General features: G+C 49.4%; 1 protein-coding gene across 2 annotated transcripts in view; it reads right to left on the bottom strand.

Moving 5' to 3' along the window:
* Positions 1-16798: 16798 nt before the first annotated feature.
* Positions 16799-23052, bottom strand: part of PPARGC1B (PPARG coactivator 1 beta) — a 92916-nt gene continuing 86662 nt past the window's right edge. For both annotated transcript variants that reach the window (XM_054037735.1, XM_054037736.1), the window contains one exon: positions 16799-21997. In XM_054037735.1, coding sequence (XP_053893710.1) covers positions 21894-21997 — 104 coding nt within the window. In that variant the 3' untranslated portion in view covers positions 16799-21893. The remainder of the gene's footprint in view (positions 21998-23052) is intronic.

The following is a 23052-nucleotide window of genomic DNA, read 5'->3' as shown; positions in this document are numbered from 1 at the left end:
TGGCTGGCCTGAGCAAGCAATGTCCTTTACTTCATTTGGCCCGAAGTCCTCGTCTTCCCCAACGCAGGGCTGAGGGAGATAAAGAAGAGCTCTTACAGGAAACAGTTTAGCTCTAGAGGGGGTCATGTGGCATTGGTAAAACATCACTGCAAGAGGTTGCAGTGTAGAGAAATAGGGTCCTATCAATTTATATAGTTTGTGAGCCTCTAGTGGTGCTTGCTGTGTTCTGTGTTGTATAAGCTGCCTGAAACTAGTCAACAACAGTGTGTGTGTGTGTGTGTGTGTGTGTGTGTGTGTGTGTGTGTGTGTGTGTGAGACAAAGTCTGGTATGTTTGTGTACAGTACAGTTAGAAAACAAGGGTATTTGGGACCCAACTATGCCCAGATGGTTTCTTCATAGCCTTGTTGTGTAAAGAGGAAAAGTCCCAACACAGCCACAATTTTCTGACACTGAACAAGGAACTTTATTGGACTATGCAAACAGTATTATCCATCTCTCTCTCTCCCCTTCGGCTTAACTCTGGAGCTTCTACCTAGATCCTTTCCGGGCCCCCTCCTGCCCAGTGTCTCACTTCCGTTTTAAAGGGACAGTGCACGTATCCTCACAGATAAGGGACGGGGGCACATACGTAGTCTCTCCTCTCTGGCACCATGGAGCTTAGCCAGGAAAGAGGACTGTGGTGGAGTCTCCAGCTTCACGGAGATCTCCCTTTAAGGGGAATCCTGGGGCCAAGGAAAGTCCATAGGAGTGTGCTGCTCCATCACAGCTGCCAGGAGGGGGCAAGCCTGACCAGCACAAAGCTGGTGTGAAGCTGCAGGGCCTCTGCACAGATAACCCTGGCCTCCTGACAGGGGCGGCTCCAGGCACCAGCGCTCCAAGTGGTCCCGCGGCTTCAGCGGCAATTTGGCGCAGGGTACGCCGAAGGCGCGGGACCGGCGGACCACCTGCAGGCATGCTGCCGAATCCGCCATACCAGCAGACCTCCCGCAGGCATGCTGCCTGACTGCCATGCTTGGGGCGGCAAAATACATAGAGCCGCCCCTGCCTCCTGATCCCTCAGGACCTAAAGGGATTGGGGCTAGGTCCCAGTGACCAATCTGCAGTGCAGCAAACCCTGCCCCCCAGATGGAATAATCAGCAAGGAGGAACTCTGCAAGGGGATCCTCGAAGAGATTTCTTCCTTCTAAGCCCTTCCCCACAGTAGTGCAGAAGGGAGCAATCCAAAGGGAAGGTTCAGCATCCCATGTGCTTAGATATCAGCATTCCTTTCCTTCCTATTGCAGGGGGGATTGCTCTATGGTCTTGTGTGAAACTCAGTCAGTCTGGGGACCTGACACCATCTGAACTCCTTCACTTTTGCAGCGTGCATTAAATGCTTTGTGTAACCTTTGCTTTGAACGGGAAAAGCAATTAAATAAAGAATTAAAACAAATGCCAAAACCAACTAAACAATTCCTACAGGCAACACAGTGCCTCATCTGGCTGTCGCGGGGCCAAAAACAGAGCCGTAACACTTCCTGTTTCTACAACAGAGGCTCCCAGAGCACTTGATAAGGCTGGATGAGATCATCATCGGCCTTGATTTTATGCTTGAGATGAAAACTGAGGAAAAAGGGAGGTGAGGTGACATGCCCAAGGCTTCACACAGAGAACTAATGTCAGAGCGAGGAAAGAAACCCAGGAGTCCTGGCTCAGTGTCTGGCTCCTGCTTTCATCACGAGGCTCGCTGGACCCCAAAGTTCTGTGCTGATGCTCACAAGAGGCACCGTCCAGGAGTGAGAGGCTGGAGGTTTAAAATCATCTTTGCTTCTCCCTAATTCTGTAAAGTATCAGGGGGTAGCCCCAGTAGCGTAGCTGGGGGGTGCAGGGGAAGCTGCCACTTCCCCTCAGCACATTTTCCAAAAGCGGCGCCTTAGTTAGGGGTTACCATGGTGTGAGCGGGCGGGGCCCACGCTCCGCTCTGAAGCTTGGCCTGCCAGGCCGCCGCTGGGCTCCTGCAGGCAAGGGGGGGCAGCACGGCCGGAGGAGCCATGGGTGGGGGCACAGCGCAGCCGGAGGAGCGAGGGGAGGGGGCAGCACGGCAGGAGGAGCCAGCCAAGCGGGGGGCGTGGAGCAGCTGGAGGAGGAGCCAAGGGGGCGTGGCCAGAGGAGGAGCCGGGGGGGGCACCTTTTTAATGTTTGCTCCCCTGCTCTTAGAACCTGGCTATGCCGCTGGGTAGCCGTGTTAGTCTGTATCCACAAAAACAACCAGGAGTCCAGTGGCACCTTAAAGACTAACAGATTTATTTGGGCATAAACTTTCAAGGGTAAAAGAAGTGAGGTTTTTTTACCCACGAAAGCTTATGCCCTAATTCTGTAGCAGTTAATCTGAGCAGACCGTGGCTGTACATATGTAAACTCATGGCACCTGAAAACATCTTTTTGAACTGTAAATGAAATCATTTCAAAATGTACACCCAACACAGCAATTTATGTCACCAAGCAAATATATCACACAGTAAAAATATTTCCTTACAGACTGGCACATTAAATAAATGGGGATGCTTTTAGCGAGTTGTGTAGTGTCAGGGCCGGCTTTAGGCCAATTCAACCAATTCCCCTGAATCGGGCCCTGCCCCTAAGAGGGCCCCGCGCCCATGCCCCGGTACGGTGTACCAGCAAGAGCCGGTGTGCTGTACCTGGGTGGCCTGGCTTCCCCAGGGGGCAATTTAAAGGGCCTGGGGCTCCCAGCAGGGGCTGGAGACCCAGGCCCTTTAAATTGCCACCAGAGCCCCACTGCTGGAGCCCTGGGGTAGGGCTGCGGGGCTCTGGGGTCTATTTAAAAAGACTGGGGCTCCCATTGCTTCTACTGCCTTGGCCCTTTAAATAGCCGCTGGAGCCCCACCGCTTCCCCAGGGCTCCCTCGGCTATTTAAAGGGCTGGGGCGGTGGAAGCAGGGGAGCCCCGGGCCCTTTAAATAGCCCCCGAGCCCTGGGCTGCTGCTGCTACCCCGGTGGGGGAGGGAGGAGGGGGCACTTACCGTACAGCGTGGGCTGTACCCGCACCTTCTGCCCGCACCAGCCCCGCACCCCCTGCCCTGTCTCCAGCCCTGCACCCCCTGCCCTGCCCGCACCAGCCTGTCTCCAGCCAGCCCCGCACCCCCTGCCCTGCCCGCAGCCAGCCCCTGTCTCCAGTCAGCCCTGCACCCCCTGCCCTGCCCTGCCCACACCAGCCCTGTACCCCCTGCCCTGCCGCTGCCTGCAGCCAGCCCTGCACGCCCTGCCCTGTCTCCAGCCAACCCCTGCCGCACCCCTCTGCGACCCTGCCCAAAGCCAGCCAGCCCCACACACACCCCTGCCCACACCAGCCCTGCACCCCCTACCCTGCCTGTAGCCAGCCCCGTACTCCCTGTCCTATCTCCTGCCGCACCCCCCTGCCTGAAGCCAGCCAGTCCCGCACTCCTCTGTCTCCAGCCCTGCCAACCCATGCCACCCCCCCTGCGGCTGTGCCTGAAGCCAGCCAGCCCACCCCACACACCCCTATCTCCAGCCAGCCCCGCACCCCTTGCCCTGCCTGCAGACAGACCCTACCTCCAGTCAGCCCCTGCCCTGCCTCCAGCCAGCCCCATGTCCACTGGTGCCCTGCAGTTCCCAGGGCAGTAACCCTGCACACCTGCTTCAATGAGGGGGGCAGGGAGCAGCTGGGAGCCACACATGTGCACACCCTAGGGTGACCAGACAGCAAGTGTGAAAAATCGGGACGGGGGTGGGGGGTAATAGGATCCTATATAAGAAAAAGTCCCCAAAATCAGGACTGTCCCTATAAAATCGGGACATCTGGTAACCCTAGCACACCCCCAGGGAGTGGTGGGGACCCACACATGTGAAACGGAGCTCATTTCTAGTTCAGACCCATCTTTTTAAAAAAGAACTTTAGGTAGGGTTAACATACATCCGTATTTTCCCGGACATGTCAGGCTTTTTGGTTCTTAAATCGCCGTCCGGAAAATATGGACCTATGGTAACCCTTTTAGTACAAAAAATACATACTGTGGCACATCTCTTAAATCAGAACTTTTTATAGGGAACCGGTTGCTAAGAAATGAAAGGCTTTTTTTCACGTTTTTTTTTTTTTTTTAGTCATCCCTGCCGGGGCCCCGCCAAAAATGTTCGAATTGGCCCCTCACTTCCTAAAGTCGGCCCTGTGTAGTGTTATAATATATTCCATGACCATTTCACTTTCATATAGATCTACAATAATAGAAAACTGTGAATGTTTGTATAGTATATGATATTGCTGTTAAAGTTCTTGTGCATTCTTTGTTGTGCACCAAAAGACAGGCACATTAAAATGATTGGCATTACACTTCTCCCATCTTCTCTCCTGCACACACACTTTTGTCCTCCATTTCAGTCTGATACATTTGCAACATCAGTTGCCTTCGTATAGCTCCCGGCTAGATATCTGCCACAGGGTTATATCAAGGCCTTAGCAGGCTGCAATCCACTCTGACCCCAAGCTCCTATTTCAAATACTTCAGGTCAGCTTAGAGCTTTTGCACAGCAGTGCTTTTGCTCATATATAGGGCCCTACCAAATTCACGGCCCATTTTGGTCAATTTCATGGTCATAGGATTTTAAAAAATTATAAATGTCATGATTTCAGCTATTTAAATCTGAAATTTCATGGTGTTGTAAGTGTAGGGGTCCTGATCCAAAAAGGAGTGGTGGTGGGGGGGTCACAAGGTTATGGTAGGGGACGTTGTGGTACAGCTACCCTTACTTCTGCACTGCTGCTGTTAGCGGTAGCACTGCCTTTGGAGCTGGGCAGCTGGAGAGCAGCGGCTGCTGGCCGGGATCCCACCTCTGAAGGCACAGCCATCACCAGCAGCAGCACAGAAGGAAGGATGGCATGGTATGGTATCACCATCCTTACTTCTGTGCTGCTGCCTGCAGAGCTGGGCCCTCAGTCAGCAGCTGCCACTCTCTGGCTGCCCAGCTCTGAAGGCAGCAGCACAGAAGTAAGGGTGGCATGGTATGGTATTGCCACCTTTACTTCTGCACTGCTGCTGGTGGGAGCTTCAGAGCTGGGCACCTGGCCAACAGCCACTCAGCTCCGAAGGCAGCACAGAAATAAGGGTGGCAATACCGCGACCCCCATAAAACAACCTTGTGACCCCCCCGGTAACTCCCTTTTGGGTCAGAACCCCCAATTTGAGAAACACTGGTCTCCCTCATGAAATCTGTATAGTATAGAGTAAAAGCACACAAAAGGCCATATTTCATGGCAGGAGACCAGATTTCATGGTCCGTGACGCGTTTTTCATGGCCGTGAATTTGGTAGGGCCCTACTCGTATTTGACTAAGATGCAACAACATACGTAATGGCCTCACTAATATCACTATAGGAGTGTCCAAGAGCCATTAGATAGACTAACACATGGACTGGGTGTTTCAAACAAATGCTTGAAGTTTTTATAAGTACAGGATTCTTTGCAGGGGACTTCTGGTCAGACATGTCATAAAATGACACCAACTTTCTTTCACAATCCAGCCCCACCTTGACCACATTTAGGGCTGGTTGCCTAGTTCTGAGCCACTTGGTGAGGGAGTGGGGAACAGGGCTAATACTTTGGTGTACATCTTAAGGACTAGGATCCTTATAATCTCCCATGGCAGGCCTGCCAATGCACATTTAATGATCACCAGCATCCCTACTGCAGTTAGATACAGATTATATCCAGGAATGTGTTCATCAGATGCATGACACTGAATGCTAGCTGGATAGTTCCCATATGAAATATGGGGAAAGGTGGGTGTGACTCCAATTGCTTCTCCAGTGAGCCCCAGGGCAAATTTAAGAGGGGCACTGATGGACAACAGGGGAAGTTACAGACAGCTTTCCTTGTCTGGAGGACTGGTTTTATGGTTAAAGCACTGGACCAGGACTCAGGAGTATAGGATTTGACTCCTGTGCGGCCTGGGGCAAGTCACCTAACTTTTCTGTGCCTCAGTTTCCCAGCTATTAAATGAAGACAATACTTACATACCTCACAGGGGTACGGTAGTTGTTTAAATACCTAGATTGATAGGATGGTCAATGCAACATGAGCTCTAAAGTGCAGGGGATCTTTGGAAACTGAAAATGTACCTAAACATCTGACTGAAGCTGTTCCACCCACCTTAAGAAGAAACCCAGAAAAGATCTGAGAAACCACCCAGAGATGGAAAAGCTTTGTTTTTAGTACTGATCGGGGGGCCAGCCCGAGGGCCCAACCGAACAGCTGATTGGCAGCCAGCCCCCGGGGCCTGGAACCACTGTGGCTTGTGGGTGCTGAGCACCCCCTAGTTTTTTTTCCGTGGGTGTTTGAGTCCCGGAGCACTCACAGAGTCGGCACCTATGATGCCGGCCATCTTGGTCCAAAAGAACATGGGTTCACTGGAAGGTCCAGCTGCTTGCTCAGGGTGCTGCAGTGGGAGGCCTCTGAGGGCCTGCAGGAGAATTCGAAGTTTTGTAGGAGTTCTGCAGATGGCTGAATTTTGTTGCCTGTTGTGAGGCTAAATACTAGTTATTTATACTGTTTTTAGAAATTGTGTCCAAGTTTCTAGGGCTCCTTCACACACAGACATAATTCAAAATAATTACATACAATAATAGATACTCCCCTTCAGTTACCCTTTGAACAGATCTAGTGGGCCTCTGTATGGGGCTCTGATGGAAGCAGGGAAAGGGTTAACATTCTCCTCCCGAGCAGGGCAAGATGCCACAGCTGCCTGCCCTCAGCCACAGGGATTGCTGGTGAACCAGCCCAGCTGGGGGTTATGAGGTACTTCCTCCAGGGAACTATAACAGGTGTGTGCTACAGGCTACTGAGCTTTTGCCAGGTTTAGCTGCTAGATTCTCCTGGGACTACAGGAAACAATGGTTCCCCTTTTCCTTGGCTTGACTTTTTTTTTTAAACTGTTTCATGGACAGGCACTGCTGAGTTTTATTTTTATATCTGTACTTTGTCCTTGGCCTTTGCTCTCAGGTTGAGTTCAGGAAGCCCAAATTGTAGAGATTCCCTTCTTGCTGGGGCTCCCGGACTAGTCTCCCTAAGCTTATGTATACTCTGTGTTTTTCTAACCTGTTTTTCTGACGTGTTAAAGAAATGAGCAGATGATACTCAACTGCAGGGATGTGCAATCACTAGTGAAGACGGGAAAAACTAGAGGGCTCTAGAGAGATTAGAAACACAGCCAGATGAGAATAGGATTCATTTTTGAAAAATTGTGACCTAACTTATCCGGAGGAACATAATCCAAACCACAGCTGTGAAATGTGGGGGAAAACAAGCGGCGATGCCAAAGGAGATGTAAGACTGATGGCAATCAACAAACACGGGGTCAATGCAGTTTTGGGATACTTGTACAGAGGTGCCATATCATGGAGCAAGGTGGTACAGTCAGAGTCTTTTGCTTGCAGTCCTGAGCACTCAGTACTTGAAAGACATAAACCGAGTGAAGGGAGTCCAGAGAAGAGCAACACAAGCTGGAGGGTTTATGAGAAGATCCAAACACGTGTAGCTTGGCTGAGCAATTAGTGTATGTGTGTGGAAGGAAACATAATGGCAGCTGAACATTTGAAAGGTGGAAAGCTCCTGCAGGGAGATGACTGATTTAGGGCGATTAAGGAGCAGAAAACTAGGAGAGATGGCATTAAATTTAAAAAGAGACAAAAAACGTAGGCGAATATCAGGATATAGGCTTTAGAACAGTCTCCCTTGGGAAGTGGTGGGAGCCCCAGCGTGTGAGACATTTAAAGATAGGCCAGGCAAAGAACTAGAAATCATACACAAAGGCAGTGGTTCTCAAACTGTGGGTCAGGACCCCAAAGTGGGTTGTGACCCCCTTTGAATGGGGTTGCCAGGGCTGGCTTACACTTGCTGGGGCCTGGGGCCAAAGCCAAAGTCTGAGGGCTTCAGCCCTGGGCAGCAAGACTCAGGTTGCAGGCCCCCGGCCTGGGCCTAAAGCCTTTGAGCTTCAATTTTGGCCTCCCTGACCGGAGCGGTGGGGCTTGGGTAGGGTTACCATTCGTCCGGATTTACCCGGACATGTCCTCCTTTTCGCGCTAAAAATAGCGTCCGGGGGGAATTTGTAAAGCACTCACAATGTCCGGGATTTCCCCCTCCCCTGGCAGAGCGAGCGGCTGGGAGGGCTGCAGAAAAATCCCGGGCTGGACTCCTGAGCAGCTGTAGAGGAGCCGGAGCCACCCTGCATTCTGAGTTGGCCTCTCCTACAACCCGGTCCGGCAGCACTGTGCAGGGCCAGGGACCGGGTTTTGTTGTGCAGGGCCAGGGACCGGGTTTTGTTGTGCTGGGGAGCGCAGCCACGTGTCCGGCTCGGCTCGCACAGAGCCCAACACCCTGTTCTGAGCAGCAGGGTAAGGGGGACTGGGGGCAGGAAGGTTCTGGAGGGGGCAGTCAAGAAACGGGGGGGGGCTTTTGGGGGGGGGTGGAGAAAGTTTTGGGCAGTCAGGGTACAGGTAGGGGGTAGGGTCCTGGGGGGCAGTTGGGGGGGGTCTTAGGAGGGGGCAGTTAGGGGACAAGGAACAGGGAGGCTTAGGAAGGGGGTGGGGTTCTGGAGGGCAGTTAGGAGCAGGGGTCCCAGGAGGGGGCAGTCAGGGGACAAGGAGCAGGGAGGGTTGGGAGTTCTGGCGGGGGCTGTCAGGAGGCAGGGGTGGGGAGAGGGATCGGAGCAGTCAGGGGACAGGGAGCAGAGAGGTTTAGATGGGTTGGGAGTTCTGGGGGGGCTGTCAAGGGGGCAGGAGTGGGGAGAGGGATCGGAGCAGTCAGGGGACAGGGAGCAGAGAGGTTTAGATGGGTTGGGAGTTCTGGGGGGGGCTGTCAGGGGGCAGGAGTGGGGAGAGGGATCGGAGCAGTCAGGGGACAGGGAGCAGAGAGGTTTAGATGGGTTGCGAGTTCTGGGGGGGGCTGTCAGGGGGCAGGAGTGGGGAGAGGGATCGGAGCAGTCAGGGGACAGGGAGCAGAGGGGTTTAGATGGGTCGGGAGTTCTGGGGGGGGCTGTCAGGGGGCAGGGGTGGGGAGAGGGATCGGAGCAGTCAGGGGACAGGGAGCAGAGGGGTTTAGATGGGTCGGGAGTTCTGGGGGGGGCTGTCAGGGGGGCAGGAGTGGGGAGAGGTATCGGAGCAGTCGGGACAGGGAGCAGAGAGGTTTAGATGGGTTGGGAGTTCTGGGGGGGGCTGTCGGGGTGGGGAGTGGTTGGATGGGGCGTGGGAGTCCCAGGGGTCTGTCTGGGGGTGGGGGTGTGGATAAGGGTTGGGGCAGTCAGGGGACAAGAGGCAGGGAGGCTTAGATAGGGAGTGGAGTCCTGGGGGGCAGTTAGGGGCAGGGGTCCCAGGAGGGGGCAGTCAGGGGACAAGGAACGGGGGGAGGGTTGGGGGTTCTGGGGGGGTGGGAAGTGGGGGGGGCGGGAAGTGGGAGGGGCAGGGGCGGGGCTAGGGCGGGGCTCCTCCCGTCCTCTTTTTTGCTTGCTGAAATATGGTAACCCTAGGCTTGGGCCTTGCTCTCCAACCCCCACCCAGGGCAGTGGGGCTTGGGTGGGCTCAGGCCTCAGTCCCCCCTCCTGGGGTCATGTAATTTTTGTTGTCAGAAGGGGGTCGCGGTGCAATGGAGTTTGATAACCCCTGCACTAAAACTCTTATATAGGAGCACTAGGTGCCCAGCTAGGTCTGACCCAGCGCTAGTGTCATAACTCAGGCACTGCAGCCCCTTCATCACTGAAGTTACTCCTCTCTGAATAACTTCCAGTATCTCCGTTTGTTTCTGGATCCCCAAACTGAAAGCAGTGTTGTAGCTATGTTCTTACCAGAGCCATGCAGAAAGGGGGACGAACACTGCTCTGGCCAGAGCCGTGATGCCTTGGCTTAGGGAATGGAGCTGATTGAGTTTTTTCCATTATTTTTCATGAGAAGTTTCTGCTTCTCATGGAAATGGGCTTTTTGGCAAAAAAATCAAAGCCCGACATTTTTGGTTTTAATTTTCCACCCAGCTCTATTATCGAGCTGACAACTCCATTGGCTTTTCTTGTTACACTGTTTTGTTTTGGTTTTAGTTTTAGTTACAAGTCTAAACATCACCCCTGACTTTGTCTGCAATCCTTTGTGTTACTCCCTCTTTCCCTTCCCCTTTGCCTGAGATCATTTCTCCTCCACAGTTCCATGTAGCACAGAAGTTAGATTGTAAACACTCTCTTTGAAGTGCCCGGCCCACTATGGTGCTACATACAAAGGTTTCCTAATAATATTGTCATAAGAGCTAGGTATTATTGCAGCACAAAGAGGTTTCCTATTGAGACCACAATACCCTTATAATGGAAGGTGTTGCTGTCTGTGATCCACTTGTGAAGAATAGAGTTGATTACTCCTTTGTCTAGTCCTGAGAGTTCAGCAAACTGGGACTGGTTCTGTCAATAAAGAGCCCTGAGTCTGTGTCCAGACAAGGACTCTGGGTCTCCCTGAATATGGAGTTAATTTTTTTTATCCAGCAGACAAATCCATTTTCTTATAGATGGTAACAAGCCATCAATCCAGTCTCGTATGATGCATCCTCTGATCTCTTCCTCCTTCTCCCCCACTCAAAAAGGATTTAAATTATTTCCAGGTTGAATATTTTATTTCCTTTTCTTATGCCTATTCTGTGTCCCCTTGTATACACTCCCTTGTCCTCACTGGTGTCTGCGACGTCTCCTGATACAATATCTGCACATGTAATGACTGTGCTGTTATTGTCCAATTTCAGATTATTAACACAGATGTTAAGTAAAACTGGCACTGATCTCACTATAGGCTACTCTGAAATCAAGTAACACTGCTGCACATAAAACAACTGGCAGATGGGAGTGCGGAGCCGGTGCTTGGGGTGGGGGCAGTGTGGAGCCCAGTGGCCCCCTCTGCCTAGGAGCTGGACCTGCTGCTGGCCGCTTCCGGGGCACAGTGGGGTGTCGGAACAGGTAGGGACTAGCCTGCCTTAGCCGTGCAGCATGGCCGACAGGCCCTCCCCGCCCCCAGCGGGGAGCACGGCAGGGGAGGGCGCCGAGCCCGGCCGGGACCCAGCTCTCCCCGACTGGCCGGAGTGCTGGGAGGAGGGCGGAGAGCCCAGCCGGGGCCCCGCTCTCCCCGACCGGCCGGACTGCTGGGAGGAGGGCGGAGAGCCCGGCTGCGGCCCCACTCTCCCCGACTGTCCGGAGCGCCGGGAGGAGGGCGGAGAGCCCGGCCGCAGCCCCGCTCTCCCCAACCAGCCGGAGCGCCGGGAGGAGGGCGGAGAGCCCAGCCGGGGCCACGCTCTCCCCGACCAGCCAGAGTGCTGGGAGGAGGGCAGAGAGCCCGGCCACAGCCCGCTCTCCCCAAGTGGCCGGAGCGCCGGAGGAGGGCGGAGAGCCCGGCCGTGGCCCCGCTCTCCCTGGGTGAGCGCCGCCCCCCTCCAGGTACCGCCCCAAGCACAAGCTTGGAGGGCTGGTGCCTGGAGTCGGCCCTGGCCTTGGGGAATGTAGTCCGTACAATGTCACAAGGGAACCCTCTTCCCCTACAAGAAATGAAAGATGAGCGGCAAAGACCTGAGGAATTTAAAGAAACAGAAACCTTCACTTGGTCCATGAGACGGGACTAGTCAGTGAGGAAAGTTAGAAAGGTTAAGGGGAGATGAAAGAGGGAGTTAGCGCAGTGGTGGACCCAAGGGTAGCTGGAAAAGATGGAGAAGAAGAATAAACGGAGGGGGGAAAGCTTCCTCCTGACCTCTGGAAACTTGCTGAGAGAAAACCAGGAATCTAAGTCGGAATGTGAGAAGGAGCCTGGGCAGGAGCCATGAAGGGGGAAAAAATAAAACCGGGGACTGAAAAAAACATGAAGGGAAGTAAGATGGGGATCCAGGGCTGGCTGCATAGGCACAGAGAGAACCCATCTCTATAGCAACCAATAATATAGTCAATATATCAGCAACAATAGAAGCAGGAATTTCTACTGCCTTATAAGGAAGAGGAACAAATTGGTTCGTTTTCCTTAAAAATCAGTGGGACCCTGAAGGAACAGCACTTCCTGGATGTGACAAGGGCACAGAAATCAGCATGGTGGCTTAGATTGGACAGGCAAATTGAAGGCTGGGTAGAAAGCCCTCACAAAAGGAAGAAACCAACATGCCTTACTCCCTGCAGTTACCTGTCTGCTACTGGCAGCAAGCAAGGATTGATTTATACTGGAATGGGGAAGCGCATACATTGTCGTAATTGATTTCTCTCTAGTCTTCTATGTGTATTGAGTTGGCAAAGCTTTCAGAGACCTCATCAACTGGAATTTATGTCATGCAGAAGCTAAAATCAATATTTCCAGGACACAGAGACCCTGACGTCCTTCTGACCTCAATTTAAAGCATCGAGACTGTGATTTTAAATACTGCACTAGTACCCATATCATTCCCTGAGCAATGGAGAGCAGGAGTAACCCTATAAAAGCAGTCTTGGCATTTTGGTGAGCACAGCCTCAGAACTATGCCTGGCAAAACTTCAGGTGGGAATTAGACTTAGGACATCTTGGCCTAAGACACTTGATAGAACTTTAAGCTAAGAGGCCAGACCTGGAGGAATTCTGAGGGAAAGAAGCTGAAATAAAAACTCTGGGATCAACAGGAACTCCCACTTCATATGCAGCAGAGACTGATAAAGGATGTCTGTGCAGGAAACTAGCTGACCTCTGCCTTATTCCCAAATAATGAAAAAAAATTGTACAATCTGTTGGTGAGTGAGTCTGCAGCAACAGGAGATACTTGTGAGAGGAAACCCTACAGAAGTGAAAACACTGTGCAATTCCTCCTGATCTTTAGAATATATAGGATGCCCACATCTGAGCTCGGAGACATGCCAGGTCAATAGTTTGTAAAGGAAGATCCACTCCATTTAGAGGATCAGAACCTTTTTCACACAGATGTTTTATTGGAACAGTCTCAGAATTAAAAGGGGTTTAAAGTTCCAAAGAGAGGTGGATCTGTGGAGGCAAGGGTTAAAACCATCTTCTAGTCCTCCTGTTCCCTGCACTGCTGTAAAATGAGCACGTGAGTGTATCTTTCTTGTGCAGCTCACAACATACCCCGCGCAAGCCTCGCTGCAAAGCGGCCGCATTTTCAAAATGCAAATGGATCGTGTGACAGAGTGCAGGGAGTTAACAGGTGAGCCTGCACCCTGATCACTCTACCACCACATAGTCCAATTCTGTCCGTGCCCCTCCTCCCCCGAAGATTAACCGGGATATTGCAGTTAATTATCTAATCAGGTATGGTGGGGTAAGGGGCTGGGTGAGCTCAGGACTGTTAAGAAAGGCACAGAAAGGGAGAGGAGCAGGGTTGGCTGAGACCAGAGTCAGAGAGATCTCCAGGGAGGGAGGCTTCTCCTCCTACTGGGCCCTGGGAAAAGGGCTGAAGTTACAAGGGATACTGCAAATAGCATTGCTACACACAACTGTAAAGGTGTTGGTGGAGGGAACATGAATGAACAGCATGCTGTGGAGAGCCAGCCAGTGGAGTCTGCACAAGTTTCTGTGGCAAGAAGGCAGGAGAGGGCCATGCCCTGCTACAGATTAAATCACATGAGTTTATTGGCAGGGCTGGCTCCAGTGTTTTTGCTGCCCCAAGTGGCCGGGGGTGGGGGGGGAAGCCGCGATCGGCGGCACTTTGGCGGCAGCTCTACCGCTGCTGCTTCATTCTTCGGCGGCAATTCAGCAGCAGGTCCTTCCCTCCGAGAGGGACTGAGGGACCCGCCGTCGAAGAACCAGACGTGCCGCCCCTTCCCCTTGGCCGCCCCAAGCACCTGCTTGCTGCGCTGGTGCCTGGAGCCAGCCCTGTTTATTGGACAACTCCTTGCCAGGCTCTGAGTTAGATCTGAGGGCTTGAGCTTTGCAGAGCCATGTTCTGAGGGGGTAGCTGTTTGCAGCACACCTTTCAGTGAAACGTCATGGTACTAAACTTAGGATAAGTGTATTATACTGGGGAGCCTTGCTTTTCAGGACGTATGCACCCTTCCTAGCCGCAGCACCCTCATCCTGCTTCCACTTTAAAGGTGCAGTTTAAGTGTCTCTCTCTTGCAGGGAAGGTTAATGAGCCATTTATGTTCTCTCTCTCACCATTCTTTGACATTATCCTCTGTTTGTTGGCCCCGAAATGGCAAACTTCAGCTTTCCTGTGTCTGGTCTGGCCCCAGCCTATACCCACAAGGCCTTCAATTTCCACAGGAGACATTCCATTAGGAGGGGGAGAGGCTCCTGGTAAGAACTTCAACTTCTTCTGCACGTGAACCCCATTTGCCTCCTCCTTCCATTGTACTTCACTTTTTCTGGGCAGGAACTTCTAAGCAAGGCCTTAATGATAAGCCTCCAGGCCAGGTTCCCTTTGCACTACAACCCATCATCTCCTGTACAGTCCTATAGATTTTAATGTGTCTGGGAACTCCAAAGTTCAGAGTCATGAGAGCAGAAGCCACCCAAGCAATATGGCAGACTAGATCCCGTACAACTGAATGGGAGGCAGCTGGTGCTGCCAAAGTCTTGGCCTGATAAACTAGCACAGTCATCCAAAAGTGTGGGCATTGTACCTCTGTAAGACCACGCTACCTGCTCTGCTAATGTGCACAGAGAGCAGTACAGAACACACACTCTCCACTACAAAAAGTACCAAGGAGCAGTTGGTTATTTTCAACCAAGACCTCACTTGTCCCTGCTGTAGGCAAAGACATGAAGGCAGCCTGGCACCAGTGATGCCAATCAGTCCAAGTCAGTTGTAAAAATTGCCCCCAGTCACAAAAACAAACCGTTGCCTTTTCTTCCCATCACCCAAGAGAAATGTGTCAATTCATCTCCATGCTGAAGGGAACAGAGAGAGCACTGGCTATTGCACTGACTAATCCAGGAGGTGAAAAGTATATGAACTAACAGAAAAGGCTTCTAGGCGTGCAATAAATTGATATTTTACTAAATAGAAACTGCAACCAGCATAGGGAAACTCCATTATTTTAATCTCCCTGGGAACAAATGAAACTGATGGAGCTATTTGTTGCAAATAATTTATCTGACCAATTGATGTTGTAAATACATTATTCACAAACCATTTCTTCTCATTCTTTAATCAACTCAGTTGATGGCCAGACAGTCAACAAAAAATGTACTTGACACAAATATTTTCCTCCCATCAGTGAGATGTCACAAATTATTTGTGAATGTTTCCATTCACTTATCAGGATGGATGCAGTTTGTTTGTTTTAGAAAGGAATACTCCAAAGGAGGGACCGATCCTGCAAACAATTTACCCACTGAGCAATTTTTTCTCACTCATGTAGTCTCACTGGAGTCAGCAGGACTGCTGACATGAAAAGACTCCAAAACATATGTGCAGGCAAGGTGCTTAGTTGTAAAGGACCTGATCCTGACCTCACACTGGTTCCAGCTGCATTGACTTTGTGGGGCTAACTCCTGGTTCACACTGCTGTGAGTGTGGACAGAAAATGTAGGTCACTGTGAATATTACATATTGGATAAGCTCCAGATATTTCCCATTTTTATCGTGACATTTCCCTTTCCCTTCTGCTAATGTAAAAACATACATCAGCTGGAGTGTTGGAGGCTTTTGAGGGGGAAGAGGGGGGTTGTTCTCTATTCTAGCACGGGCACGTTCAACTGTTTCTTACCAAATCTTAGATAATTTAGTGCTGGTGAAATGTGTCCATTTGACATCCCTACCAATCAAAGCCCACGAAACAGGTAGCAGCAGGGCGACTGTCCTGTGCGCTCAGCCAATGTGCCTTAAACCGGTAAAAGGCGGCATACAGACCTCCTTATTCTGCAGTAAGAGTGGCTTATTTCGATGTAGCTTAATGCAGCAAATAAAATGGATTCAGCTAAACTGAAATAAGCAACTCTTACACAGGGGGTTTGCACTGCTTTATAACAAAATCAATTTAAAACCCCAATTTAAAGAAGTGCAACTTCTGGGCAACAAAAGGCAAAAAGCAACAAAAATCAATCAACTCCATAAAGAACCATTCTTGGCAGAATGTACAATTCCTTCCATTGGCAACACCAAGTGAAAGGGATTACCCTTTAGCACTTTTACTGCAAATACCCAAGTCCTAAAATGAGTGGGTGGACATAGGAAACACCTGTTTGTGGGGGGGCATATATTTTGCTCTGTAATTAATCGTTCTTCAAAGCTTATGAGAGATGGAGGAAAGCATTTCTTTGCAACAAAAGTCACCTCCTCCCTGAACATGTATAAATGGGTTTGCACTAATAAACTGAAGCAGCATCAGGACGGAATTTTTTTTTTTTTTTTTACGTTATAGTGTATTTGTTATAGTTTATTTATAGGCAGATCACTTCACTATTTACAGTACATGAGCGTAGAGATTCTACAGTCTTTGTGATGTAAACAAGTAACTCCGCAGCAAGGGGAGTCTGGAAAAAGAAGCCAGTTCTGAAGTATTTACACAATTTAAAATAGAACTTTTATACCCACCAGATAGATATAGATAATACATTGAGCGATTTGGTTAAATTATCTATGAAACTATAGAATCTGACAATGTAAAAATACAAGAAAACGTTCTCTCGTTTAGACAGTTAAATCACACTAGAAATAAATCTCTTTTTAAAAATAAGAATAAAGGAAAGGCATAAGAATTCATGCCATTTTTTAAGGTTAAAGTATATTACATAAATAAGGACACAACGGAACATAACTGGGAAAGAAATTAAGTGAAATATAAAAAACCTCTACCAATTTAAAACAAAAAATGCAGTCAACTAATATCTTGATTCTTAATCACAAAGGGATCAATTCTGCTACGTTTACTTACTCCGGGAGTAAGGTGCTACTTACTCAGCTGAGCAGGGTGGCAAAATTGAGCCCTTAGAGTTATTAGCAGTGTCCTTTTTTTAAAAAAAAAAGTAGAATTTAGCTTTTATTATAAATAACAAAGCAGATGTGCCCCTTTTTAGGTGAAATTCTTACACCTTTCTCAAGAAATGCATCAATTTAATCCTTCTCGCTCATTCACATACACACACGTACACACACCCGATTATTAGATTAACCTTGTTCAGTTCTCTGATAAATAATGCCCCTTGCAGCGCCACCTGGTGTATTGCAACCAGACTTTCTAAGCCACTACCTGATTACAGAATCTATATAGGAAGAGCAATGGAAACCCGAAAGCTTTACTTGGTTCTGTATTGCTCAAGATTGTCAAGGATGGACTATCACGTCAAGAACAAAAGGTTTTAAAGGCTCAGCTACAGATAATGATATATTAAGAATTCAACAGATTTCCCAAAAGAAAATTAGAACAACAAATAAAGCTGGTTCCGTAAATCTTTCCATGGACCAGTACGGAAATCGAATGCGAACACTGCAACATAGGGACTTGAGCTGCTGCTTATGCTTTGTGCAGATAATGCAGCTCAAAGTTGCACTGAGTAGGAACTGGGGATAGATATTTTCCATGGGCAACATCAGCTCTAAAACCCTGCATTCCCCAGCTGTCCCTCCCCAGTCCAGACATTCAGAAACAATCCTCATCTTGAGAAGACATGGGAATGCACTAGATTCTGTCACAAAGAATTGTATCTCATGCAAAACAATGAGATTTAATGGGTCAGTGGATAAGAAAAGGTGACTGGGGCGTTATCATTTACTCTGCATGTCAGGTTTTGTACCTGGTAGCAAATGGAAACCATCAAGGGATTTTCTGTATCTATATATCTATATTTAAAAAACTAAATGCCCCTTCCTGATCACCTATTATAACACACTATTTTTACTCCCACCCTCATCCAGAAACTAAATTCTTTCCTTATATAAGTCCCTGCTTCCCTCATAGATGCATGGCTTCTTCCGCACGTTGGCATTATTGCTGGCACTATAGTTATTACTGGGGGCGGGAGAGAGAGATACATGGACCCTGAAAAGCAAATGTGGGGAAAAGTGGGAGTGTCCCTTTAGAATGTGGGACTGTGCACAGAGCAGGGTGGAGAAGACAAGGAGGGATATCGCTGGGGAGCAGTCCCTTCCTTGGCTGGTGTGCACTGTGTCACTCTCTGTATGGGGAGCATCGGTGAATGTGCCATAGCCTCTGCTCAGATGAATGGTGTGACGCCCACGGAGACTCTCTCCCTCTCCGTACAGTGCTGGCTCCGTGGGACTTAAAGCTATTCCTTTCACACTGCTATTTTCCTCTCCTCGAATGGACGCCACGTTCTCAGAATAACTCTCTCCCATCCCAGGGAAAAGATGTGGCTCCAAATTTAGGGTACAATCCTGCAAGATGGGGAGTGCCCCCAACTCTGGGTGACTTCAGTACCTCCCTGGATTGAGCCTTGATCAGTAGCATACTAAGAATCAAACTGCATTCTTTGATTGTGGCTGGCCTCTGTACAATCATTCCCCTAACAAGGCCAGGAAAGGATCCACACTCCATTGGCAAAGAGCATTCCCATCCAGAACACCGTACTATATAACTCCTCCCCTAGAATCGCCTGCTGCAGAGTGTAGCACTGCAAGCCAACAAGAGCTTAAAAAAACCTCAGTCCAAAGGGAAAAATGTTTACATTAGACCTAGTATGAGTGACATAAACAAAGCGAATATTAATGGCTATGCTTCTCAGGTGGAACATCCAACCCTCAGCAGCCACTGAGATAAGCCACAGGTACTGGTCTGAGCTAACCTGCGTAAACTGTGCGTACATTCCAAACCACAGCCCCCTCTGGCTTTACATTCAGCAATACTGGCTTCCCTGCATACATGGTCACCAACAGGAGCTCATGGCCCAGCCCAGGCCATAACCATGGGTGTGTGCGTTTGTGCACCTGAGTGCATATTGCATAAGTTCTGGAGACACTTCTTGCAAAAATAGTTTATAGGCTTCAGGCAACACGAAGACCACTTATTGCATCTCTTCCTATCCTAGGATTGCAGTACTGATTGGCCCTGTGCATCACGGGATCTTCCTTCCTCTTCAAGAGTATCTCATTTGATGCGCTGACGTTCTGCAACTGTCATTGGCCAACACAGGAAGTCCCGCCTCATGAAAGCAATACGAGATTTAAAAGTGGGTGTATTGAAATCAAAGTTTGTGAAGCGAGTGAGTGATTCACACTGAAGGAGGCTCCTTCCAGGTACCAGGAAGTTCTCCTTATAGCTGCATTCAACCCTTTCACATTCTTAAAGTTTGATGCATTTTCCATCTCTGACCAAAGCCAGCGTTGTGGGCTTTGATTCATCCTTGTCTTGAGCAAGGAGATGGAAGAATTACACGTATCGGTTTTGATTGACCGTTTTCTGAAAAACATCAGCACAGCACAGGACAGTACTACTCACCCTAAATGTGTCGCTATATACATTCTACAGTAAGCTCTATAGCAATCACATGTAAACATCATTGTTGTGAGGAAATACTAGGACAGAAAAAGGCAAAGCTACAATGAGGCGATTGCCAATAGCAAATGCTCAGTCCAGGTCAGAGTTACTTGTGTCATTTAGATTGGGATGAGGAGCAGAGGAAAAGCCCATAACTCTGTTTTACAGTAGGGACGCAATCGGGTAACTACTCTGGAACAAGACTGAAATAGCATGAGGAATATGCCATGTAAGCGCTCAGTAATTAACCCATTAACGAAGGTTTGGGGAAGTGTAGTTCAAATCACCAGGTAGCTCAGAGGTAATTACCATGTAACTGGATATTTTTAGAACCCTGAGCTCCACGTTATAAGACAACTAATCAGATAATTGTCCTGGGGTCACACAGATCCAGATTCTAGCACCCTTCCCCCTTTGAATAGTATCTTACATCACAAGCGATACCATTGGTGTCAATGGAGCACAGTACAATTCAGCATGAATTAGGGTCTTAGAAGAATCCAGTCCCGTGTAATTACTGAGTTTTTGGTCATGTGTGCCCCATATGATGAAATAATACCATTACAGTATGTCAGTGTCATGTACTAGGGGAGACCATAAGGGAATCTAATCTATCTATTGGCAGAATTTAAGGCTATTATTCTATCTACAGGGGATGGCTCAAATCCCTGCGGTCTCACCTGTGTGTGAAAAACAAAATGAAAACGTGGAGGAAGTTTGTGGCGTCAGCAAGGTTGTTTGGTCCCCACTGTTAAACATTGTGTCTTGCTTGTTTTTTCCCTGACTGCCCGGTCTCTCCCCGGCTCAGATGTGGAATGGCTTTAAAGTTTGCAGGTCAACTCTAGAGTGAAGCTGCTGACCATACTGACTGCGTGCCTTAACCCCCGCCCTGCTGACTGGCTTTGCAAGGACCCCCGTGATTGGGGATCTCTGGGAACCAGTGAGAGGCAGGCCAGGGTTAGTGCTACCCAGCAGGGACTGAGGTGACAGCAGCAGGCAAACACCCACCAGGGCCGCAGTGCCTCCATCACTGGTGCTCTGCTAGTCAGGAGCCTGGGGAAAGGAGGAGCACTGGAGAGACTGTGATAGCCAAGAGGGGTCAATAGGGAGATCAGGTTTGCTAACTTCCTAGTGGGACTGGGTAGGTCTATGGCTTATCAGACACCACTCAAAGGAAGGGTAGCATGCTGCGTGGGGCAGAGATGTTCAGCTTAGCTGCCATGCCCTCTAGCTGCCAGTCTGAGCAAAAGAAGAATTTTCTCACCCAGTTCCCCTGCATGTTGTGGAAGTAGCTGTGCACGACGCAACCAGCAAGTCGATTTGCTCCAGCTGAGCCTGCCAATGGATGGAGCTGGGGAGGGCCCAGCAGCATCACACAAAGGCTTTAGCTGATCAACTAAGCGGAGATGTGATCCTCACCTACTGCCAGAGAAATGCACCTGCCTGCGTATGGGGGGATGAACAGGGATGGTTCTTTGGGGGCTTTTAGCATTCACTCTCTCCCAGGCTCTCAAGGCAGGACAGGAGCTTCACTGGGTGGTGCCTGATTCCATCACCAAAGTGGCCTGCAGCGATTAACTCCCATAGTACCCAATTTGATAGTGTCCTAACACTACATCCTTATAACTCCCTTTCCCCCGGTCCCACAAAGCTGCACCACTATACAACAGCACCAGCTCCAGACCAGCCAGTGCCAAACCACTAAACTCATCGCTTACCAGCATGTTCAGTCTCAGGCAGCCCGAGATTGATAGCTGGAGACCCAGGACTTCCAGCCACGCAAGCAGGAAGAATGGCTTTTCCAACACACTGCAGTGCCAAACTCCAACCCTATCCTGTTCCAGTTCACCAGGGGCTGGGGCCCGGGCTGGCTCACTCCACAGCTGAAGGGGCAAACTCTGGTCTGGTGATTAATCCAGAACGCCCTCCTGGACTGACCCTCATCTGCTCAGTGGCTAGTGCCTCATTACAGTGCATAGTTAAAAATCAAGGAAGCGATACAATAAATCTGAATTACAGTACATCTGAGCCATAAATACATTTTTAAGTATATACTTTTTTCTTCTATTAAAAATTAGTTTATAGTCCTGATTCTATTCACAATTAACAGTTTCATCATCACACACTACAGACAAAAAAATGTTATGGTGAACACAGCTGCAACTCCACTCCGGGTGCCTGGGTGGATGTTGGGGGACCCGGGGAAGGCGGGGGGAAGAGAAGGCTCACTCCAAAACAACCAGTCAGAAGCAAGGATACTAATGTGTGGCAGTGGAACATCAACACCATGGGGACTCACAGACAGAAGCAGCTTTGTTCAATGTAAACATCAATTTAAAGGGACAGCAGTCTCTCTCAATCTCTCTCTCTCTCTCTTTTTTCATATACTTAATAATTTCTTCGAAAACGTAAACATATTGGAAGTGCCTTGACTGAGGTATTGAGGTGTTCCTCCAAGGTTAAGGCTGTTATCGCTGCAGGCTTCGCTGGGCCTCCTGCAGCAAGCTGTCAAAATCCATGGTCTCGTACTTGCTTTTCACTGGAGCTGGGGAGGACTCCTCCACATTGGAATCTGGGAAAGGCAGGGACAGAGTATGAGATAGTCAGGGGTACAGGACATCTGCCAGGGTCACAAAGTACTGACATCCTGCTTCTCTTTGAAGATCAGTGTAGCTACTTAATCGTACGTAAGACTTATAAAGCACTTCACATGGGTGGGCTAATTAATCTTAATTAATCTGCACTCTCCCCCATAAAGCAGGAATTGTCCCCATTTAACAAACAGGGAAACAGAGGCACAGAGCGGCGTTCTGACTTGCTCATTCTCACATTATTATGATGTGTTAGAGTAGGACCTAGAGGCCTCAGCCACTGGGGCCTTTTGTGCTAGGTATTTGTACAAACACATAGTGAGAGACAGTTCCTGCAGCAAAAAGCTTACAGTTTAGATACGACAGACAAAGGTTGAGAGGGAAACCAGGTGAAGTGATTTGACCAAGTTCACATAGCAAGTCAGTGGCATAGTCAGGAACAGAACCAAGCTCTCCTGAGGCACAGCCACTGCCCCACCCACTAGATCAAACTGGCTCCCAGTGAATTAGTAGCAGCAGCTGGATAGAACTCAGGAATTCCAGGGTTCTAGTCGAATAATCATCAGTCCATGCTGCCTCCTCAAAAAAGTTGGTTTGGATTTTCTGTTTAATTAGATGTAAATTAGACAGTGACTCTCACTCCCAACAGCAATCTGACCAGCCGCTCCCCATGTGACTGAGCACCCTAACAAATCTGGCAGTAGATGAACTCACTTTCTCTTAGCTCTAACCAAGTGGGAGTGTGCAATCTATTTCTCCCCCTCCCCCCGTCTCAGAGAAAACCCTTCTCTTTTCAACAGAGCAGAGAGGGATTTCTCCATGAAAATCCTGGGCAATTACTTGTTTTCTGTTGTAGGCAGAGCTGGTAGCAGAGCCTATAGTTAAGATTGCTCAGTGCTTCCCATTAAACTGTTTCCAGTTGATTCTAACTTTGCCAAACTTTAGTCTGAAATTTCCCATGCTGGGTGTCTGACTCAAGCTAAATTTTTCGGAAAAGTTTCAGCTAAAACAATCCAGCTATTTCTGAGAATGAGAC

The sequence above is a fragment of the Malaclemys terrapin genome, chromosome 8 (genome assembly GCF_027887155.1).
Source record: "Malaclemys terrapin pileata isolate rMalTer1 chromosome 8, rMalTer1.hap1, whole genome shotgun sequence".
Taxonomy (NCBI): Eukaryota; Metazoa; Chordata; order Testudines; family Emydidae; genus Malaclemys; species Malaclemys terrapin.
This window is presented reverse-complemented; position numbering and strand designations above follow the sequence as displayed.